The sequence below is a fragment of the Chelmon rostratus genome, chromosome 14, assembly GCF_017976325.1.
Source record: "Chelmon rostratus isolate fCheRos1 chromosome 14, fCheRos1.pri, whole genome shotgun sequence".
NCBI classification, from domain to species: Eukaryota; Metazoa; Chordata; class Actinopteri; order Chaetodontiformes; family Chaetodontidae; genus Chelmon; species Chelmon rostratus.
The window spans coordinates 13,509,607-13,528,113 of NC_055671.1; the positions used below are offsets into that span (position 1 = coordinate 13,509,607).

An 18,507-nucleotide genomic window follows, 5' to 3' on the forward strand; every position below is an offset into this window, starting at 1 on the left:
GCAGGATTGCATGGTTTCCATAGGGCATGTGAGGGTGATGATTAAGGTTAGCACTGGGGTAAAGGGAATGAATGTATTGAATGGAGGGTGCTCAAATGGACAGAAGTACAACAATGTGTGTTCGTGTCATGAAGAGAATGAAGTCAACAACAGACTACAAGGAAATGCAGACAAAGAGAAAAGCATCAAGGGGCATGTAGGTTAGGGCACATACCATATGTTGTTACTGCAATGTCCCCAGTTTGACTTGATCCTGGGCGGAGACCTTTGTTCCATGTCATTCCTCTCTCTCTCCCTTTTCCTCCGAAAAAGAAAATATTATTGAAACTTGCTCACTGAAAAACAGCCTAATGAAGTTTAAAATGTTTTTGACCAGGTCCTTCAGCGAGACCCGGAGTGCTCACGGCCTGAGGCCTGCAGTGTCCTGGAGTCGGTCAGCGCTGCAGCTGCGGGGAAGCCCCTCTGCTGCCCAAACCACGAGGGCAAGGTGGGAAACCCTTTTGTGACGCTTCAGTCCAGTCATCGCCGCACCAAAACTGCCTCTTTTGTTTTTAGCAATAAACAGTGTGAAAGCAACTGAGTCTTAAATTTCCTCATCTCCTGCACAACCCAGCAGGAGTGAGAGCAAGTTTTTTTTTACTTGGTTTGTCTCCCTCTGCAGGTGATGGAGTTCTACTGCGAGTCGTGTGAGACAGCCATGTGTTTGGACTGCACGGAGGGCGAGCACCGGGAACATGTGACTGTTCCTCTGCGGGACGTCGTAGAGCAGCACAAGGCCGTGCTGAAGACACAGCTGGATGCCATACACAGCAGGTGGGGACCTGACGCTTTGATAAAGCTTTCAGGATATTTCATTCACATCAGGTGTTTAAGATTAAGTATGTGGCCCAGATTTGACATCTGTCATGTGAAACCACGGTGGCCTAGAGTAAAGTGGCAAAAACCCATTTTCATGAAAGAATAATTTATTTTTTCTAGCTTTATGGCTAGTTCTTCATAAGAATGTTCAGTTTTATGTTGGTTTTATTGTATGATCACAGTTGTGTTTTTCATTTTAATGTTTTTTTAAGACTTTTGCTTCCTTTTAGTTTCAGTTCTGCAATTTTCGGAGACAATTTTCACATCGTGTCATCTTGCAGGCTCCCTCAGCTGACCGCAGCCATCGAGCTGGTGAGTGAGATCTCTCGCCAGCTGAATGAAAGGAAGACCGAGGCGGTAGCAGAGATTACCAGTACGTTTGAAGAGCTGGAACGGGCGCTGCATCAGCGCAAGACAGCCCTCATCACAGACCTGGAGAACATCTGCAGCACTAAGCAGAAGGTTAGTTATGTTTGTCGAACATGACCTGCCACATGTGAACACACTTCAGCCTGCTGACTTAACAACTTTGACTTCTCCATTCTTCCTCTCTCCTCCCCTTCTTGCTTTTTTGTGTCCCTTTTTCTTCCACCTACCTGAGTGCAGGTCCTGCAGGCACAGCTTTCGGCTCTCCTCCAGGGAAAGGAACACATCCAGAGCAGCTGCAGCTTCACGGAGCAGGCTCTCAGCCACGGGAGTGCTACTGAGGTGGGCTGGCAGATTGTAATTCGTACAAGCAAGCGAACAAACAGGTTACAAGGCAGATGGGAATCAGCAATCCGATGTGTTGCAGCAGTGTAGCAGGTTGTGAGCTCTTTTAAAGTAGCTGAATTTTTTTTTTTAAATAAATGACTTAGGATGCAATATGTGTGTCTTGCAAGTGTAGGTGCTGCTGGTTCAGAAGCAGATGAGTGAGCGGGTAACAGCGCTGGCCAGACATGACTTCCCAGAGAGACCACATCAGAATGCACACCTGGACTGTCAGGTATCCACTGATCCACTTCTCTGCTCTTGATTTCCATTATGGTGGTATGACTGACATCCCTGCATGGTCAAAGTATTGCGCTCCTTTCTCAGTCGATCACTGTAAGAAAAAAATAATAACTCTGTAGAACATAGACATTAAAGCTGTATTAAGCAGTTTTGAAACTTTCCAAAAGATCCTCATCGATACAGCCTTAATGTTCTGTCTACATGTTAGTTGTTACCTCATTGCTCTGTATTTTTGGCCACTTGACAACTTTAAGTCTAATATTCTCCGCCAACTCAGTCCTGAGAAAAACATCCTCCATAGTCTTTAGATCGATGCTTGACTTTCTTCACCAGCGGGTAGCACACAGTTATTTTTAAGTTCATTATAACTTTTTGGGATTATTTTGTCGTCGCCATAAATCACATGGACTCAACCATGGAAATTAAACATCAGAGAGCAATAAGGGATTCTGCAGTGAAAAATAACATAGCTTTTCTTCTGTCTGCTCCAGGTGGAGACTGAAGGTCTGCGACGCTCCATCCAGAACCTGGGTGTTCTCCTCACCACAGCCGCTGTGGCTCACACCTCCGTCGCCACAGGAGAGGGCCTCCGCCACGCAGCAACTGGGCAGCACCACACAATTACTGTGACAACAAAGGACAAAGTACTGTCTTTGAATTTCTGTTTCTGTTTGGTTTTTATTCAAATTCACATTTCGTGCTGTTTTTATCCTGTTGCGCTCTTGCAAGAAGTCAGTCATTTTGTGGTGATCATAAAGGCAATTAACAGGGATTATTATTATCAAAAACAAATCTGTACGAGCTTGTGGTGTGTCTGTAGAAAGTGCTGCCTCAGAGGCTGCAACCATGTGCATATTGCTTGAACAATAAGAGACTTATTTTGGTCAGAAATTGAATCAGTGACCTCTGTCTGCAGGATGGGGAGTTGGTGCGAACAGGAAATGCTATTTTAAAGGCAGAGATAACATCTGCTGATGGGAGCCGCGCAGCGGAGCCAGAGATAGCAGACAATAAGAATGGGACTTATGAGGTGGGCTACACGATACGCACTGAGGGAGAGTACTCTTTCGCCCTGATGCTCTACGGCCAGCCGATACGCGGCAGCCCGTTCCGCCTGCGGGCGGTCAAGCCCTCGGATGTGCCGCAATCTCCAGATGACGTGAAGAGGAGGGTGAAGTCTCCCAGTGGGACGGGGGGCCACATACGGCAGAAAGCGGTGCGGCGGCCTTCCAGCATGTACAGCACCACCAAGAAAAAGGAGAATCCCATCGAGGATGAGCTCATCTACAGAGTGGGTAAGAAAATCAATACATTGTTCCTGTCAAACCAAGTACTATGTAGACCTTATCATAGCAGGAAATGCCCTCCATAAAGACAGCCTATTGATTGTTTTTGCATGTTTTATACAGTTAACTACAAATCAAGAATACTCTTCACATGCAGCAAGTTTTTAGAGTGACGTCTGAGAATGAACAGCAACTTGTATGTTGTGTACTTGCATTAAAATGTCCCTGCCATGCATGATAATGTAACTTTTTCAAACAAATGAAGGTGCCACACTCCAAAAACTTAAGTTATGCTTTGAAAAATAATCAGCATCACTGCACAGGATAGGCTATTTTTAGTCCAAAACCGCTGGTATGAGCCTCTGAGGAAAAGCATTACACACTGAGACATGGATTAAAACATCAAATGGCCCATTTACTGAGTGTGTTGCTGTTTATTTGTCAGGTACGCGGGGCAGAGAAAAAGGCGAGTTCACAAATCTGCAGGGAATCTCAGCCTCTACTAACGGCAGAGTGGTGGTGGCTGACAGCAACAACCAGTGCATACAGGTGAGGCAGACAGAGAGAGGAAACACCTACGTGTGCATGTATGGTCACATAGAATAAAAGAAATTCTGTTGTAGTTCATGACACACTTCACACAAGAGGGGCTCTTTGATGGAACCGTTTACAGGTATTTTCCAATGACGGGCAGTTCAAGATGCGCTTTGGGGTCAGAGGGCGGTCTCCAGGGCAGCTGCAGAGACCCACAGGCGTCACCGTGGACGTGAACGGTGACATCGTGGTGGCCGACTACGACAATCGATGGGTCAGCATCTTCTCCTCTGACGGCAAGTTTAAGGTGAGATCTCACAGCTTGTAATCAGCTAAACAGCACCAAAGATACCTAATACCAAGTGTATTTATTATCTCTAATTTATCTTACTCTTTAATGTTAGCTTCTTCGCTAAAATCTACCCTCCCTCACAGAATAAGATCGGGGCAGGCCGGCTCATGGGTCCTAAGGGCGTGGCCGTGGATAAGAATGGACACATCATCACTGTGGACAACAAGGCCTGCTGCGTCTTCATCTTTCAGTCCAACGGGAAGCTGGTGACTAAGTTTGGAGGCAGGGGGACGTCTGACCGACAGTTCGCAGGTGAGAAGGAGGTCTTGGCTTGTAACAGCAGACCTCTTTCTGAGAATGACAGGGTACAACACTTGCTCACTTTCATCCATCTGTCAGTGAGGCAGCAGTGTCTGTCGCTTTTAAAGTAAACGCCTCGTGGCACAAAATACCATGTGGGTCCCGTATATATAATTTTGAAACAGTCCTGCAACATGTTTTGCAGCGTTCATTTCTCCATTGTTCTGGATTGATGGAAGAAAAAAGCTCATTGTGACTAACGGAGGCGCAGTGTAAAATGTCAGCTCGGGGCAGCGAACAGCATGAGGAACAGTAACAATGGAGACTTTCAAAAGAGCACCACTTAGTAAAAGAGCAATCTGTTATATTCTCCAAAATGTGTCTTCCTCGGCAAGACTGTCCTCATAAATGCATACACACAGTGAATAACACTAACAGCGAGGGGTGCAGAATAACTAATAACATTATGTGGTGTTGCATCAGGCATGAAAGCGACGAGGCAATGGCCACAACATTAAGCCCGATGCTGAACTGGTGTGTTTCTCCACTTGTGTTGACACTTTTAGTGCCAGTTTGAGAAAAAAAACCAACAAAAAGTAAGCTCAGCTCGCTCTATTTCTGAATGTAGATCAATGTGTTATATCACATGTTACGTTCTGATTAAAAATATAAGCCTGCATGGAGACAAAGTCCCAGGCGGTGCAGTGACCCCGTGCTCCCCCCTCACAAACTGCGCCTGTGCTGACCACCCTACTCCATTTTCTTCTTTGCTTATCCTTCATCTCTGACTACCTCTTTTTCTTTCTTTCTGCTCTTCCTCCTGTTTTTCAATCCAGAAAAACTTGGCCCAAACTTAAATAAAACTGGCTCAGTTTTCAGTAAGTACTAAGTGTGGCCTTGCTGCAACCTTAATCCCACAGTGCGGTGCCCTCTGTCTAACCCGACTCCCTGATTATGTGTCTGACTTCCCGAGAACTCAGATTGTTGGATCAAGCTGTGCCTGTGCCATGATAATCAGAGATATAGAAGTACACGCACGTTGTAATAATCACATAATGAACGATTTGTCACGTGCATTGTGTTCTTTTGTGTAAATGGCAAAGAAAAGATCAGTGTGAATGATTTTCGCTGTTCTGACTCCAGCGCCATGAAACTAACCAAGACGATCAGATAGATTAATGGTCAACTCAGCCAATAAGCTTTCCTTTCATATGTTTCATATGTTTCTTGCAACCATTCATATATGAGATGGAATAATAGAAGATTGAATCTCACAGCCTTGAGCCTTTCTTTATAATCTAACTTTTAGTAGTTTTGATACTCTGAAGAAACAGGAAGAGAACTGCATAACCCAAGTTAAAGCATCAAATGCATGAAAATAATGCCATCAAGCTACTCCAGGCGAACCAGAACAGCTAACGGTCTGGTTAAACTAGGTTGTGTAATTGCTGCTTTAGGCACAGCTAGTTGGAATTTGTGTTCAAAACAGCCTACTAACAGTAAAGAGAATAAAGTTCCACAGTAACCTCCCTGTCTCTCCTCATCCAGGTCCGCACTTTGTCGCAGTGAACAACAAGAACGAAATAATTGTGACTGATTTTCACAATCACTCAGTCAAGGTAAGACATGATCTCTGAAGTGGCCACAAGCATGATGTACTAATGTAGGATTAAACGCGTACACTGCCTGTATGGTTTACACACACCATGAGAATCAGCAGTGTTTACTGACTTCCTGTCCCAGGTGTACAATGCCGATGGAGAGTTCTTGTTCAAATTTGGCTCTCATGGTGAAGGCAATGGCCAGTTCAACGCTCCCACTGGTGTGGCTGTGGACACCAACGGAAACATCATCGTAGCTGACTGGGGCAACAGCAGAATACAGGTGAGACGGTCAGCTTTAAGGCTTGAGGCTTGAGAAAAAGCGTCAGATCATGTTGCATTTACAAAGAAGTTACATTAAGTCATGACACACTGTGGTGAGGGATGCATTTTATAATAAAATAAAATAAAATTCCTCTTTTGTTTCAGGTGTTTGACAGCACAGGCTCCTTCTTATCTTACATCAACACCTCAGCAGACCCGCTGTACGGCCCCCAGGGCCTCGCCCTCACCTCAGATGGACACGTGGCTGTTGCAGACTCCGGCAACCACTGCTTTAAGGTTTACAGATATCTGCAGTAGGCTGAGGGAAGACGTCGCCGACGCAGCTTCTGCTTAGCCAAGCTAAGATCCCATACCGCTCGTGGACATAGAGCTGCAACACGCCTGTACACTTCACAGTGGTTCCAGGTTCCACGTATTCATTTCCTTTCATTTTGTCTGTGTATGTTCAGAGCTTCTGATTCAAGTGTATGTAAAAAGTTTTTTTTAAACAAAATAAGCTAGTTATCCCAAAAATTATTGCAAGCAGTCACATTAATTCCTTTCCTGAGAAAGAAAACATCTCAAGAGACTATCCTGATGAAATAAAGTTTAAAAAAGAGGAAGGAATAAAACGTTGTGTAATTAGATATTTCGCTATCTGATCACTCATGATCTGAACTTTTACATTTTTAACCAAATACCCTGAGGGAGAAAATAACTTCTGGAAGAAGGCGTTTCAGCTCTATTTCTCACAAGCGGGACCCCGCCAGTAGATGCCAGTCTGACGTTGGTGTTTTTTGGGGGCTAAATGAAGATGGGCGACACTCCCAGCAACCAGCAAACAACGCGAGGCACAGAAGCCGAGGTCCACCGCCTGTGTCCCGGTGAAAGATGATGCTTTGTGATTGAACAATGCTCAGGCCTTTCCTCGAACACTGTCGCATGTCAGTGTGCTCCAGAAAAAAGAAAACAAATAGACCCTGTCGTCACTGCCTTCAATTTGTCATCAGTAGACACAACAGAACACACGCAGACAGGAATGTGTTGTTATTCTCATTCTGCACCTTATCAGTCTGACAAGATCCCTGCACATGGATATAGATTTTCTTTAGTTTTTTTCCGAATCATGAGTGATATGCAAGTCTTTTGTTTTGGTACCCAAAGACAAGCATCAAGAAGCACAACAGTGAGTGGAAAAATAAGGTTTTTTGAACATTAAGTTTGGTCCCTTCCAGCTCGTCTTTCTCTTCTATTAACCAAAACAGACTTGTTATATCTAACCCCACTAGCTCTTGCACTTTTGTGTATTCATATCTACAACCTAATGTAGTTGTACATATGCATATTTAGGTGTATATACAGATTTGGTGTTATTTCACTATATACTATATGCTTACTCCAGCACTTAATGAATCAAGGATTTCAACACTGGAACATATACTAATACGGTAGAAGGTCATGCCAAGTAGTAGCCAAGTGGACGATTTGCAAACATCATTGGAGCAAAGGTGTGCACACTTTATTTGTGTTTTATTTTTTCAAAGGACTTAATTTATTTTTTATTTTATTTTCTACATAATTTGTTCTACAAATTATTTTTCTAATTGGTGCGTCTGAACTGTCGCCTCTTTGCCAAACGTCGTTGTACATAGGCCTCGTGACTCGTAGCACTGACAGCCGCTCACATCCAGTTAGACAGTAACTTTCCCTTCGGCCAAGACGTATCGTTGTAAGTTGTTGTTGAACATTGCACAAAAATACAAATATTCTAAGAGTTATATAGTTTGCAAGAGTAATATATGCCTCTGTGTATAGTTATCATTTAACATAATCAGAAAGTGTACTGTATATTACAATCATATTCTCCTTGTAGCTGACAAGCACCTTTATCATCATGGGTTTTTGTACTCATTTGCTTGGTAGTTCGGCGTTTGGAAGGTTTTCTGTGCAGCTCCTTGAGGAACGCATCACCAGCCGACGTGCAGCGACACACAAAGTTTTTCACTTAAATAAACCGTCTGTCCCCGATGATTGATCCGTGAGTCACTCCGTCTTTTCATCTCCCTGTAACGACACATTTATTTGACTTTCCTCCTCCGTTAATTGGAACCCTGTGTTAGTTTTTTTGTCTGTCACCTGTAACTAACCTGCTCATGTCTGTGAGAAATAAAGGAAAGCACATATAAACGAAACACGTCATCAACCATCTTGTGAAGCCTGCTGTATACTACAAGAGGCCAGTCTGACAAGAAGTAATCACTGCATTTATGTAATCATGGCAAAGGTATGATTGTAAATATTAAAGAATGACACTATGAACTGTTGTGCAAATGGTCTGTTTTGTATAACTTCAGTTAATTAATGGATTCATTTTTTATTCGAGGGTGAGAATGATGCGTTGGTTTTTTAAACAAGATGAACATGTATATGCTGGTTGTTCTTTTTTTATTTTTTATTTATTTATTTATTTTTTTTTTGGGGGGGGGGGGCGCAGCGTGTCCATGTCTTTTCTGCTGGGAAGTGAGTGTGTGAGTGGCTATTTTTAAAAGTCTGTCAAACTAGCTGCAAACATGGTCGCTTACGTGTTGCAGAAGTTGGAAAAGCAATGAGAACTAGACTGAATGTCATTTATAATATATGAGTTACTCCTAAAAACTCAAAGATGACCATGTCAACTTATGTCTTTAGCCGTAGTCAACAACTGGAGGTCAAATGAAATTTTAGAAAAGTCAAGAATAATTTACAGGCTCAGAAAGCAAGAATTGGAATATTTGAAATGGTGGAATAAATTATACACAATAAATTATGTTTTGAAGAGTTACATATTTTTCTTTTGCTTGTATGTAGTTATCACCATCACAATAGCCTACTTTATTATTCTCCTTCCTTTCCTGTTCTAATTCTAACTTTCATTATCATTTTTCCCATTTTTCTCACTATAAAATACATAAATATTGTAAGAACACTATCAGTATGAACAACACCATATGTAAGCACATGTAAATTTAAGTAAACTCTTAATAAAGTATACAAAATATATATCTTTAGCAGTAATAAAAGGCAACTTTATTGCGCCTTTTTGCATCACTTTCTCTGATCATTCTGTTTATAAAACCAACGTTCTACTCAAAACAGGAGTTCTTCCAAACCATTTAACTATTTTACAGCATTAACACTAATACTTATTTTGAAACATACTAAATATTGCTGCAAAAATCAGACACTAGCCTCTTCCTTTGAAAACTGTCAAAAACAGTGTCTGTCTTAAAGACTCCTCACTGGAAACCAAATGAGTCATAAAAGACTGACGTTCAGAATCTGTTGCATAAGGTCACATTAGCAGCCTTTACAATTTGTGCTCATAACACTGACCCGTTTTCCTCTGTTGAGGAAGATCAATGGCGTACGCTGGCCACCAATGGTGCAGTATATATGAACATAGTATTGATTTGTCTAGTCGACATATCATTCATGTTCATGTATTTGCATCACAATGTATGGTCAATTATCTATGTGGTCCTACATTAAAACCACATCTCTGCAATGGGGGGGTCACTACTGAGTCATTACCAAAGCAGGAGGAGGACATTGAGAGAGCTGTGTTTTCTCACCTCCTCCTTCAATGTTCTGGCAGTACAAAACTGAATCAGCAACACCAAACGGTCTCAGATGGTTAAGTGAGGATGTTGGACCAGAATAGCAAACAGGGAGCAACAGCCCTCTTGAGAAACCTCTTACTGTAGGCAGCAGCCTGGTCACTGCAAAGAGATCATTTGGATGTAGATCCAGGAACTTGCACACATTAAAAAGGTCAAAAACTTTGTTACTCAGGTGTAAAAATCAGACCATCTAACAGCCAGTACAAAAATGGAAGAAGTTCAGTATTTTGATGCAGCAAAAAGGCAAAAAACACAATGTCTTCCTGAAGACGATGTTAAGAAGGTCTAATTTCAATAATTCAAGTGTTGAATCTCTCATAATGGACTGAAAGTGTCCTGATATCAGAAATAAGTCAAACAAAGGAGAAAAGACTGAGCAAAGTGGGTACAGCAAGTGGACAGTAGAGGACGTTTTTTTTTTTTCATCTTTTAATCTCATTGTAATGTCTGAGAAACACGAAGCACATTCATAGCAGGTGAAAGGGCCACAGACATGGACTACCAATATATCTTTTTATGTCACGCTTATGACACACAGCCCAAAAACTGCTAAGCTGAACACATTAATGACACTCAGCAATGGAAAGTATGTATAGGTATTAAACGAGGTATACAATCTCAGACAAAACATTTATCAGCAAATACTCAAAAGTCAAAGAGCACAGACGTTTAGTCCGAACATGTGAACACCTTAGACGTCTAAAAATAAACTGAAAATGGAGCAACTTGAGATTGGCTGCAGGGGACCGCCATTCTCAATTATTATCACCAACCATGCTGTTAAATGTTTCTACTGTGCTCCTCGATAAGATCATTTGAAAAAGAAAAAAAAGTCACTGCACGACCCTGTAAGATGGCAAACATCCCACTTGTGGGTCAATAATAGCACTGTGGAAAACTGCACAAGCAATAATAATAAAAACTAAAGATTATAATCTCAAATAAGAATGTTTAAAGCACAGGTTTATGAAGGAAGGGAAAACTATATATAATTGTTCATACATGTATTTTTTACATTCAAAAATAATAAAAAAAAAACAGCATTAAAATAAAAATCAGACTGGACGAGTTGGATAATACACCTAAAAAAGGATCAACTTGCAGCACTGAGACCAACTCAACAGCTAGCAATTAGCAATCTAAAGCAGGATTATCAAAAAGAACATAAGGAAATGCGAGGGGGTCATTTGTAAAAAGCAAACAAAAAACCATGAAGTCAGCAATCCACTAGTCTTCGTTTTAGTCAAGTCCACCAGGCTCTTGGCTGAGAATCCTGACAGATGTTGGAATGGCATTAAAAGTAAAACACGTCTACAGGTTCACTCGTTAAGTGACAACATATGTGGGGCCGTGGCTGTAAACTTCATTTGCTGTGAGGATATCTGAAAACAGTCTTACACCTGCTCGTTTTCAGGCAGACTGAAATTAATTTTAAAATACCTTCAGTATCACTGCTCACATAAAATAAGCTGCAAAATGTGACTTGGGAATATACACAGAAATTTGCAAGTCCACAACTGTCAACAATGTACAGGATAAAACAGGATACATAAAGAGGCTAATGATAAAATTATCTGTGCTGACGTTAACGTCCACGAAACGAACAACCCCAGCCACTCGTCAGCAACGTCAGCTCTGACCGACTGCTCTTCAGTCTAGAATTAACGAGGAAGTCTTAACTGTCAACAGCTATCAATGTGATAACTATGTCATGTGTCCTTGAGTTCTACCCAACAAGGCAAAAACATGAACCCTGACTGACAAAAACCTAGTTTATGGACAGTAGTATGGCATAGCGGTTGCTAATAGGATAAGAGCTGTACATGCTCTGATCAATAAGAGCATCAGACACAGTGTTATAGACAGCAAAGCACCTCTCCAATCCCCCCACCCCCCCACCCCCAGCCACAGTGGTCAGGGGCATAAGCCTACAGTGTGTGTCTAGGTAGAACGATACCAAATTTGTTCCACCTCAGGAGAAAAATGAAGCTCTTCATTGCACCCAATGTGCAATGAGTCACCTGGTAGCTCTAGTTCAGTGTGACCCTTATTTTTCAACACCAGTTAAGACCAACAAGTAACAGCTCAAATGCATACAGTACACGGATCCAAGGGTCAACGTCACCCTGGCACTCCTGCCTGGTCTGTGAAATCTGAAAACACTGGCATACACGAGTTGAGATAACGACATTTAAACACTCATCACAGCTCTCTCAGTAATAGTGGCATATCTGCAACCTGCTGCCTGGATCATTCTTCCCTGGGCTGAAGAAAGGGTAGACGGGCTCTTCAAAGCAGGTGTCGAACATGTACAGTCTCTTCATTGTGACGGCGTCATAGAAACTAAGACGGCCGTTGTCGTAGTCCAGGTACACGCCGACCCGAGGTGAGTTCCAGTAGTCGGCGACAGGGATGCGCCCGTCCTCTTCGTTGGCGTACAGCCGGTCCTGCAGACACAGGCTCCAGTACCCTGCGGAGGGAGTGAGGCTGACGAAGCCCTTCCTGTTGCTGCACTCAGTGGTGACTCCCAGGTACCACACGCCTTTGTCCTTCACATCCACCTCCCAGTAGTGCTGGCCGCTGGCGTACTGGGCTGTGGCGAGGACACCACAGAACCGGGTGAAGCGGGCTGGCAGGTCTGGCTCCTGGTTGCGAACGCGGCCCTCCTCCACTTTTGTGTCAAAGTCTGAGATGAACAGGTTTGGGTGAGCTGTGTCTGGGTCCAAGGTGAGGTTCTGGGGCACTACACAGACAGATGGGGAGAGATTAGTTCACCTTGCTCTTACATTAGGCTGCAGCTGGCAGTACAGTTGAAAAAAATACAAATAAAAAAACTAAATAATTTCAATTTGATGCATTTGCCGAAGAAATCTAGCAGAATTGTACACCAGAAAGAACGACATTAAGTGCACTGCTACAGTGAAAGGCTCACCAGCTCACTTTTGTCAAAATTTAACATTACCAGGGTTCATACAACTTTTGAGTAAAATTCAAGCACTAATACCAAAAGTCTCCAGATCCCAAAGCCTTTATCATCACACTGAAATCCTTAGAATAAAAACAAAATGTGAAAAAAAAAAAAAAAAATCAAAAGTCACATCCAATTGAGAGTGCATTTGCTTTTTGCCAATAGCACCATAATCAATGTTGGTTTTAGAGCACAATACGTAAGTAATTTCTTCTAATCAACAACTGTGCCCACGTATCCTGTGCAGGGTTGCCGGGGGGCGGGGGTCTGGAGCCTGTCCCAGCTGACACTAGGAAGAAGGTGAGGTGCATCCTGAAGAGGCTGCCATCAAATAGTTGAAGTACAATATAGACATCAATCATGCTCACATTCGCACCAAGTTAGAGTCACCAATTAACCTCAATGTCTCGAATCATAAAAGGAAACTGCAACAAATATGGAACATGCAAACGCCACACAGGAAGTCCTAGCTGGCTGACAGTGCTGACGACTGCACCACCTCGCCGCCCACGACACATGAAGATAAATAGACTTAAATAACTTGTGTTCAGTGCATGCCAGTTTGCGTGTCGAGCAAACTCACTGGTATGAAGCACGTGCATCATCTTCTTCCACATGATGAGCTGGAAGGGCCCTGAGAAGTCTGTAAATTCAGTCTGACAATTAACCTGCTCGAGAGATGTGAAAGGCTTGCAATGGATGACTCTGTGGAAGAAAAAGGCAACAAGTTTTTTAAAGTCACCTTTAACTGTTTTTTATGGGTCCGTATTAAAACAAACAACTGTAAGCTACTTACTCACTGAACGTCTCTGCAAGGCTCTGTGGGAAGAACAAAAACGCATAATTTGATTACTACTGAAAGCACTTCATATTTTACTCAGGAGAGTTTTATTTACTTATATTCAAACACTAACGAGTTTCATAACGTGTTTCTGAAGCTTTGGTTCGTGCCAATAGAGTCTGAAAGAAATGCACCTCCCACTACAAATGTTCCCATCACCATTTCAGGGATATATTTTGAAAGAACAAATCAATTCAGTCCACTATTTTTACATAATCCTTCCTGCAGTGACAGACACAGTCATCCATACGTATCTACTGTGTCGCTCTAGCAGAGGCACGGTGATTTAAAAGGTAAATCACCTCTGTGAATCAGACGGCTTATATGTTAAACTGACCTCAAAGCTCGTTTTCCCACTGATGTGGTTGTGGATATTAGTAATAGCTTTGTCCACAGCTGCCGCCTCAGTCTCCACAATCTTCAAGTTGTCGTCTATCATGGCCATGGTGGCCACTTCCTCAGCATCCAGGCTCTCAAGCAGGGAGTCTCTCTCATCTAGCAAGAACTGGACCAAGGCTCCGACGTCAGCCTCAATCTTCTCCTTGAGTCTCTGTTTCTTTAACTGGAGGACAGAGCGGTTCAGAGGATTAGGAGGAAGGATTCGCTAAGTGCCAATGGCATGCTCCTTCAGTGTTAATGTTTCAGCACAGTGTGTACCCTAATGTTTACAGATCAAGCAGTTCATGACATGGGGAAGTTAAAGAAGGTTGTAAAGTTAAGCTAGGCCTGTGAACATATAAATGTCACCATTAAAAAATAAGAAGGTCCATTCCATACCCTGACTTCACTTTTGGTGCGCTCATCAGCTGTTATAACTTTTACACATTGAGACTTCTGCCAGTTGAGCTCCATTAGCCTCAGCTTCAACTCCATCTGTAAGACAAATGTGTATCAAGACACACGCGCCCAGGAAAAACAGGACATTATGGATTGTGATATCACAGAAAAAAAGCACCCATGATAGCTGTAGTGCTATCATGTATGGAAAATGGCACACTAATCTCTTGGACAAATGTTCAGCGGGATACTAATACGCAGAAGATAATTCATCCTTGCAAATCTGTACCTTCATATCATTCACAACTTCTGGCACTGGTGCCACATCATGGTGTCTGAAATGACAATAAAACAAATGATGATGCAGTTAGTGGTTTACAGAGCAATGTGTCACGCCACCACAATACACTGAAGATGCCCTGCGGAGTTTTCTTGTAAACCAACATTACATTCATTGTCTACCAACCCACATTTTGTGTGGGCGTCTTACTGCCACCAACTGTCAATAAAAAAAAAACCATTATATATAGAAAAGTATGAAACCAGTGCACAGTCATGTGCATGGGGACAGACATGCACGGTACAAAAAAAATGGGAACCTACTCATAATAAAACTTTGCTCCAGCACTATTAGTAGTCAAAACAATCACAGGGTAACCTTTAAAAAGACCACAGGAAGTATTTTCTTCCCTAGACGCATTTAAACAAACTGTGGGTGCACGCTTTAGAAAATCTTACATTACATGATGTATTTTACTTCCATCCATGTTGAAAAGGTGTGAATAAAACATGTGCCCTTTTGCTTTGCAATGAATTCACCCTTCACAAACCAGCCTTGACATTTGCTTGAACTCCTCTTTTGCCACTGTGAATCTGTGCCACGGTATCAAATGTCTCTGGAACACATCGCTACTGTTTTGTCTGTTAATCTTCACCCAATCACAGACAGCCACAGTGGCTGGCTGGGATAGCAATGGAATGCAGTCAAGACATTTCTTACACAGAGAGATGAAAAGTGAAAGACAGTCAGTAACAGTGTACATTACAAATTCAGATATAAAGTCCTATTACAGTAATGTCAACAAGTCTCTTTATAATTTTGACAAAGAAAAATACCTGGACTGCAGTATTTTCCTATTGTCAATACAAATGGCAGTAAATTTGTGCACCCACACAAAGTTAGTTTAAGATGTCATTGGTACTGCCTCTCGTGTTGTGTGACAGTCTGGCTCTGCACAAGTGATTTACAGAGCAGATATGTATGCTGTAAACCCGTTAATTTTAACTGCTTTTTAACTTCACATGACCATTTACATAACATTAAAGCAATCTGAAGGCAAAATGTGGTGACATACTGCTGAAGTTAAGAGGCCAGCAGACAGATAAAAGTTGGTGCACTGCAAAGATTGAAGGACATGACATCAAGGACATACAATTTGAAGGAGCGAGCAATACATGACACAGACTGGTTCTTAACAAGTTAAGGAAAGTATAATGTTTATCAATAACTAGTAATTTCAAAGGATGGATATACCGTATAGCCCTGCCAGAGTAAAAATGATGCAAAATGGATGCAAACAGATGAAGAGCAAAGATTACGCTGGTGGTTCAACCGTAATGTCAATGTTCATGTTAATGCTATGGCCTGACATAGGGAGGGCTCAACAATATTCTGTCTATTAGTAAATTCACTGTAGTGGAAATTTCCATCTACCCTGCAACATCCATGTCACTTTGTCATTGGTGCATTTTTTCTCAGCCCACATCCCACCCCTCCCTCACACTCCTTTATACCCTTGTGGACATTTTTTTTTTCTTTGAAGACAGCAGTGACTGTTCTGGTGTATTTTACTATCACTGTACCTTCTGTACCCACGGCTGTGCTGCTAAACTTCACTAAGTGTATCATCATTGCCTGAATCCTCATTCCCTACAACACTCACACTGCTGTGTGACATTAAAGTTTGTGATGTCACTAGAAGTGACAAAGAGGCACATTCAACCCTCTCAAAATCCAATATGTGCCTCAACAGCTGCTCGCCCTGCTGTTGTTGATTTGTAATGGGATGAAACAAATTAAGTATGCAATGGTGCAATGGAGAAAAAGCAAGCAAGTGATTCAAGTAACACAAGATAAAATGATGGGATAGCACATTGCTGGTAAAGTCTGGTGTCTCTTCATCAGAACGGTGATAGCATACGAGGAAAATATGACTAAAATACTGTGGCATAGTAATTAGACTTAGATCAAGTTCTCATTACCATTTAAGTGTAGGGATTTGCATGAAAAAGATACACAGGGTAGAAAGCAGAACTAAGGGGGAAATCTCATTACTGCTTTTAAGTATTAGTGTTTGTCTCACAATAATCTGGTTTCTTGCAAAGCATCAAAATGGCAACTTCACAGCATGTTCAGGGAACTAGAAATGGTAAAGTCCCAGTGTTCATCAGATCAATACATTAACATGACAAATTTCAGTTACACATTTAATAAGTGTGGTTACAGTTAATAGGGGGAATATCTGCATAATTCATGTAAATACAGCTAAAATGTGGCATATTCTGGGTTTGGGTTCTCCTGCAAGTCTGTATCAGCCTACACTGGCAATCTGGCCTGAGCGATTTCAGTAACTAATGATTAGTTATTAAGGTGATAAATTTGAATAGCTAACCTAAAACAGCGTTTGTAAGTTTACAATATAAAATAAGGTAAGAAGTCGACTAACCTGTGCGCTCTAGACTCCCTGCATACCACACAGATGGGCCTCTTATCAGTCTGACAGTACAATTTAAGCTCTTCTCCGTGTTGTTCACACTTTCCATCCACTTTAACCGGTTTTGATTGTGTCGGACAAGACCCCAGACACTCCAGATCGTCCAGTTTCGCCACCAGGTTCTGAACCAGGTAGTTTTGCGTGAAGCTCCTCTTGTTGAACACCTGAGGGAACAAAGACAGCGACTGAGAAAGACGCGGAAATGTGGTTGTGTCCGAGCCCAGAGTCAAAAATACTTCACTTACGGTTACGTTTTTATCCATTCTGCATTAAAGCATCTCATTAATAGCTAAAGCACAAACGTAGCTAACTGACCTGCTCATTAGCGTTAGCTAAAGCCGGCTAACTTATAATGGCAACAGTAGCCACAGAATGCAATGCGTTGATAATGCCATTTTTCCAAGACCAACAGTCAACAGGTGCTCTTAATTCGCTGATAAACAACTGGAAGCAATACTGTCACAGGTGTACCAAAAATGTTTGGTGGCAATAAAAACACGGTAGAAAATACAGACAGCCTGTAGAAACTTACCGTTCGGCATTGTGGGCACTGGTACCCGTAGTCTGCGCCATTTTCATCCCAGTGCATGGAGATGCAAAACCGACAGAAATTGTGCCCGCATTTCAGTATAACGGGGTCTTTGAAGAAGTCCAAACAAATTGCACATGTGAGCTCTTTTCTCAGGTCGTCTCCAGCTGCTCCGGCAGTAGCCATGTTGACAGGCCAAACGCAGCAGCACAACACTGCTGCTTCAGGAAGTGAAGGAACAGGAAGGGCGGAAGCGGGCTCATTTGTGGTGCGTCATGTTTCGTCTTAACCAATCAGATTCTTCTCCGCCTCTCTCCGGTTAAAAAAAGAGAAAGTTTTCATTCGAAGGCCAGAAATCTCCGTAAACATCTGATCATGTCAGTGGAATAATACTTCACGACTTCGCACCTTTATTTTGTGATATTTACACATGCTGCTGTCATGGTGTAGTCTATATAATGTATTTCATTCATGCATTAGTGTCTTTTTCTGTCATTCTCCTCTCCTAACGATCACACCAGCGGATTATGATGATGTTCCTGTGAATGGAATTTTAAAATGTGTTTTTATGTGAGGACTACACATAAAACAGATTTGTTTTATTCTCTTGTGCACAAGTTCAAGCCAGGTCTTCTGTGCTTGAGGGCAAGTTTCAAATCAATTGCAAGATCCCTAGGTCTCTGAATATTGAGCATGAAAATGTATTAACTGTTTTCTACATAGCAGAGACCTTTTAATAAGTAAAATGATGAAATATTCAAAATTCAGGTTGTTTTCCTATGCCTGTGCATTATTTATCTTTCATTTACCATGTCAGACCAAGAGAGATTT

At 42.0% G+C, this 18,507-nt stretch overlaps 2 protein-coding genes across 4 annotated transcripts in view; one reads left to right on the top strand and one right to left on the bottom strand.

The window, feature by feature from the left end:
* trim3b (tripartite motif containing 3b) overlaps positions 1–8,556 on the top strand; it is a 30,478-nt gene extending 21,922 nt beyond the window's left edge. For 2 of the 3 annotated variants that reach the window (XM_041951872.1, XM_041951871.1), the window contains 14 exons: positions 377–487; positions 662–813; positions 1,140–1,320; positions 1,465–1,566; positions 1,745–1,843; positions 2,343–2,495; positions 2,768–3,146; positions 3,583–3,686; positions 3,811–3,978; positions 4,107–4,275; positions 5,100–5,141; positions 5,812–5,882; positions 6,007–6,147; positions 6,294–8,556. In XM_041951872.1, the coding sequence (XP_041807806.1) occupies positions 377–487; positions 662–813; positions 1,140–1,320; positions 1,465–1,566; positions 1,745–1,843; positions 2,343–2,495; positions 2,768–3,146; positions 3,583–3,686; positions 3,811–3,978; positions 4,107–4,275; positions 5,100–5,141; positions 5,812–5,882; positions 6,007–6,147; positions 6,294–6,446 (2,025 nt within the window). In that variant the 3' untranslated portion in view covers positions 6,447–8,556. The remainder of the gene's footprint in view (positions 1–376; positions 488–661; positions 814–1,139; positions 1,321–1,464; positions 1,567–1,744; positions 1,844–2,342; positions 2,496–2,767; positions 3,147–3,582; positions 3,687–3,810; positions 3,979–4,106; positions 4,276–5,099; positions 5,142–5,811; positions 5,883–6,006; positions 6,148–6,293) is intronic. The other variant, XM_041951873.1, reaches the window with a different exon arrangement.
* A 1,664-nt stretch (positions 8,557–10,220) lies between these two features.
* On the bottom strand, positions 10,221–17,891 carry trim47 (tripartite motif containing 47). The gene is made up of 8 exons (XM_041952340.1): positions 17,680–17,891; positions 17,100–17,311; positions 14,663–14,708; positions 14,374–14,469; positions 13,934–14,158; positions 13,552–13,574; positions 13,339–13,460; positions 10,221–12,530 (listed from the first exon to the last, which is right to left on the bottom strand). The coding sequence occupies exons 1-8, from the start codon at positions 17,860–17,862 to the stop codon at positions 12,001–12,003; spliced, it is 1,437 nt and encodes a 478-aa protein (XP_041808274.1). The 5' UTR covers positions 17,863–17,891; the 3' UTR covers positions 10,221–12,000.
* Between the last annotated feature and the right edge of the window lie 616 nt (positions 17,892–18,507).

Bases quoted from the DNA above. Each gene is read 5' to 3' on its own strand.
- trim47 (XM_041952340.1), bottom strand. From the start codon at position 17,862: ATGGCTACTGCCGGAGCAGCTGGAGACGACCTGAGAAAAGAGCTCACA. The intron at 17,312-17,679 runs GTAAGTTTCTAC...TTGTTCCCTCAG, and splicing joins AGTGCCCACAATGCCGAACG to GTGTTCAACAAGAGGAGCTT. The intron at 12,531-13,338 runs GTGAGTTTGCTC...CTGTCTGTGTAG, and splicing joins GATGCACGTGCTTCATACCA to TGCCCCAGAACCTCACCTTG.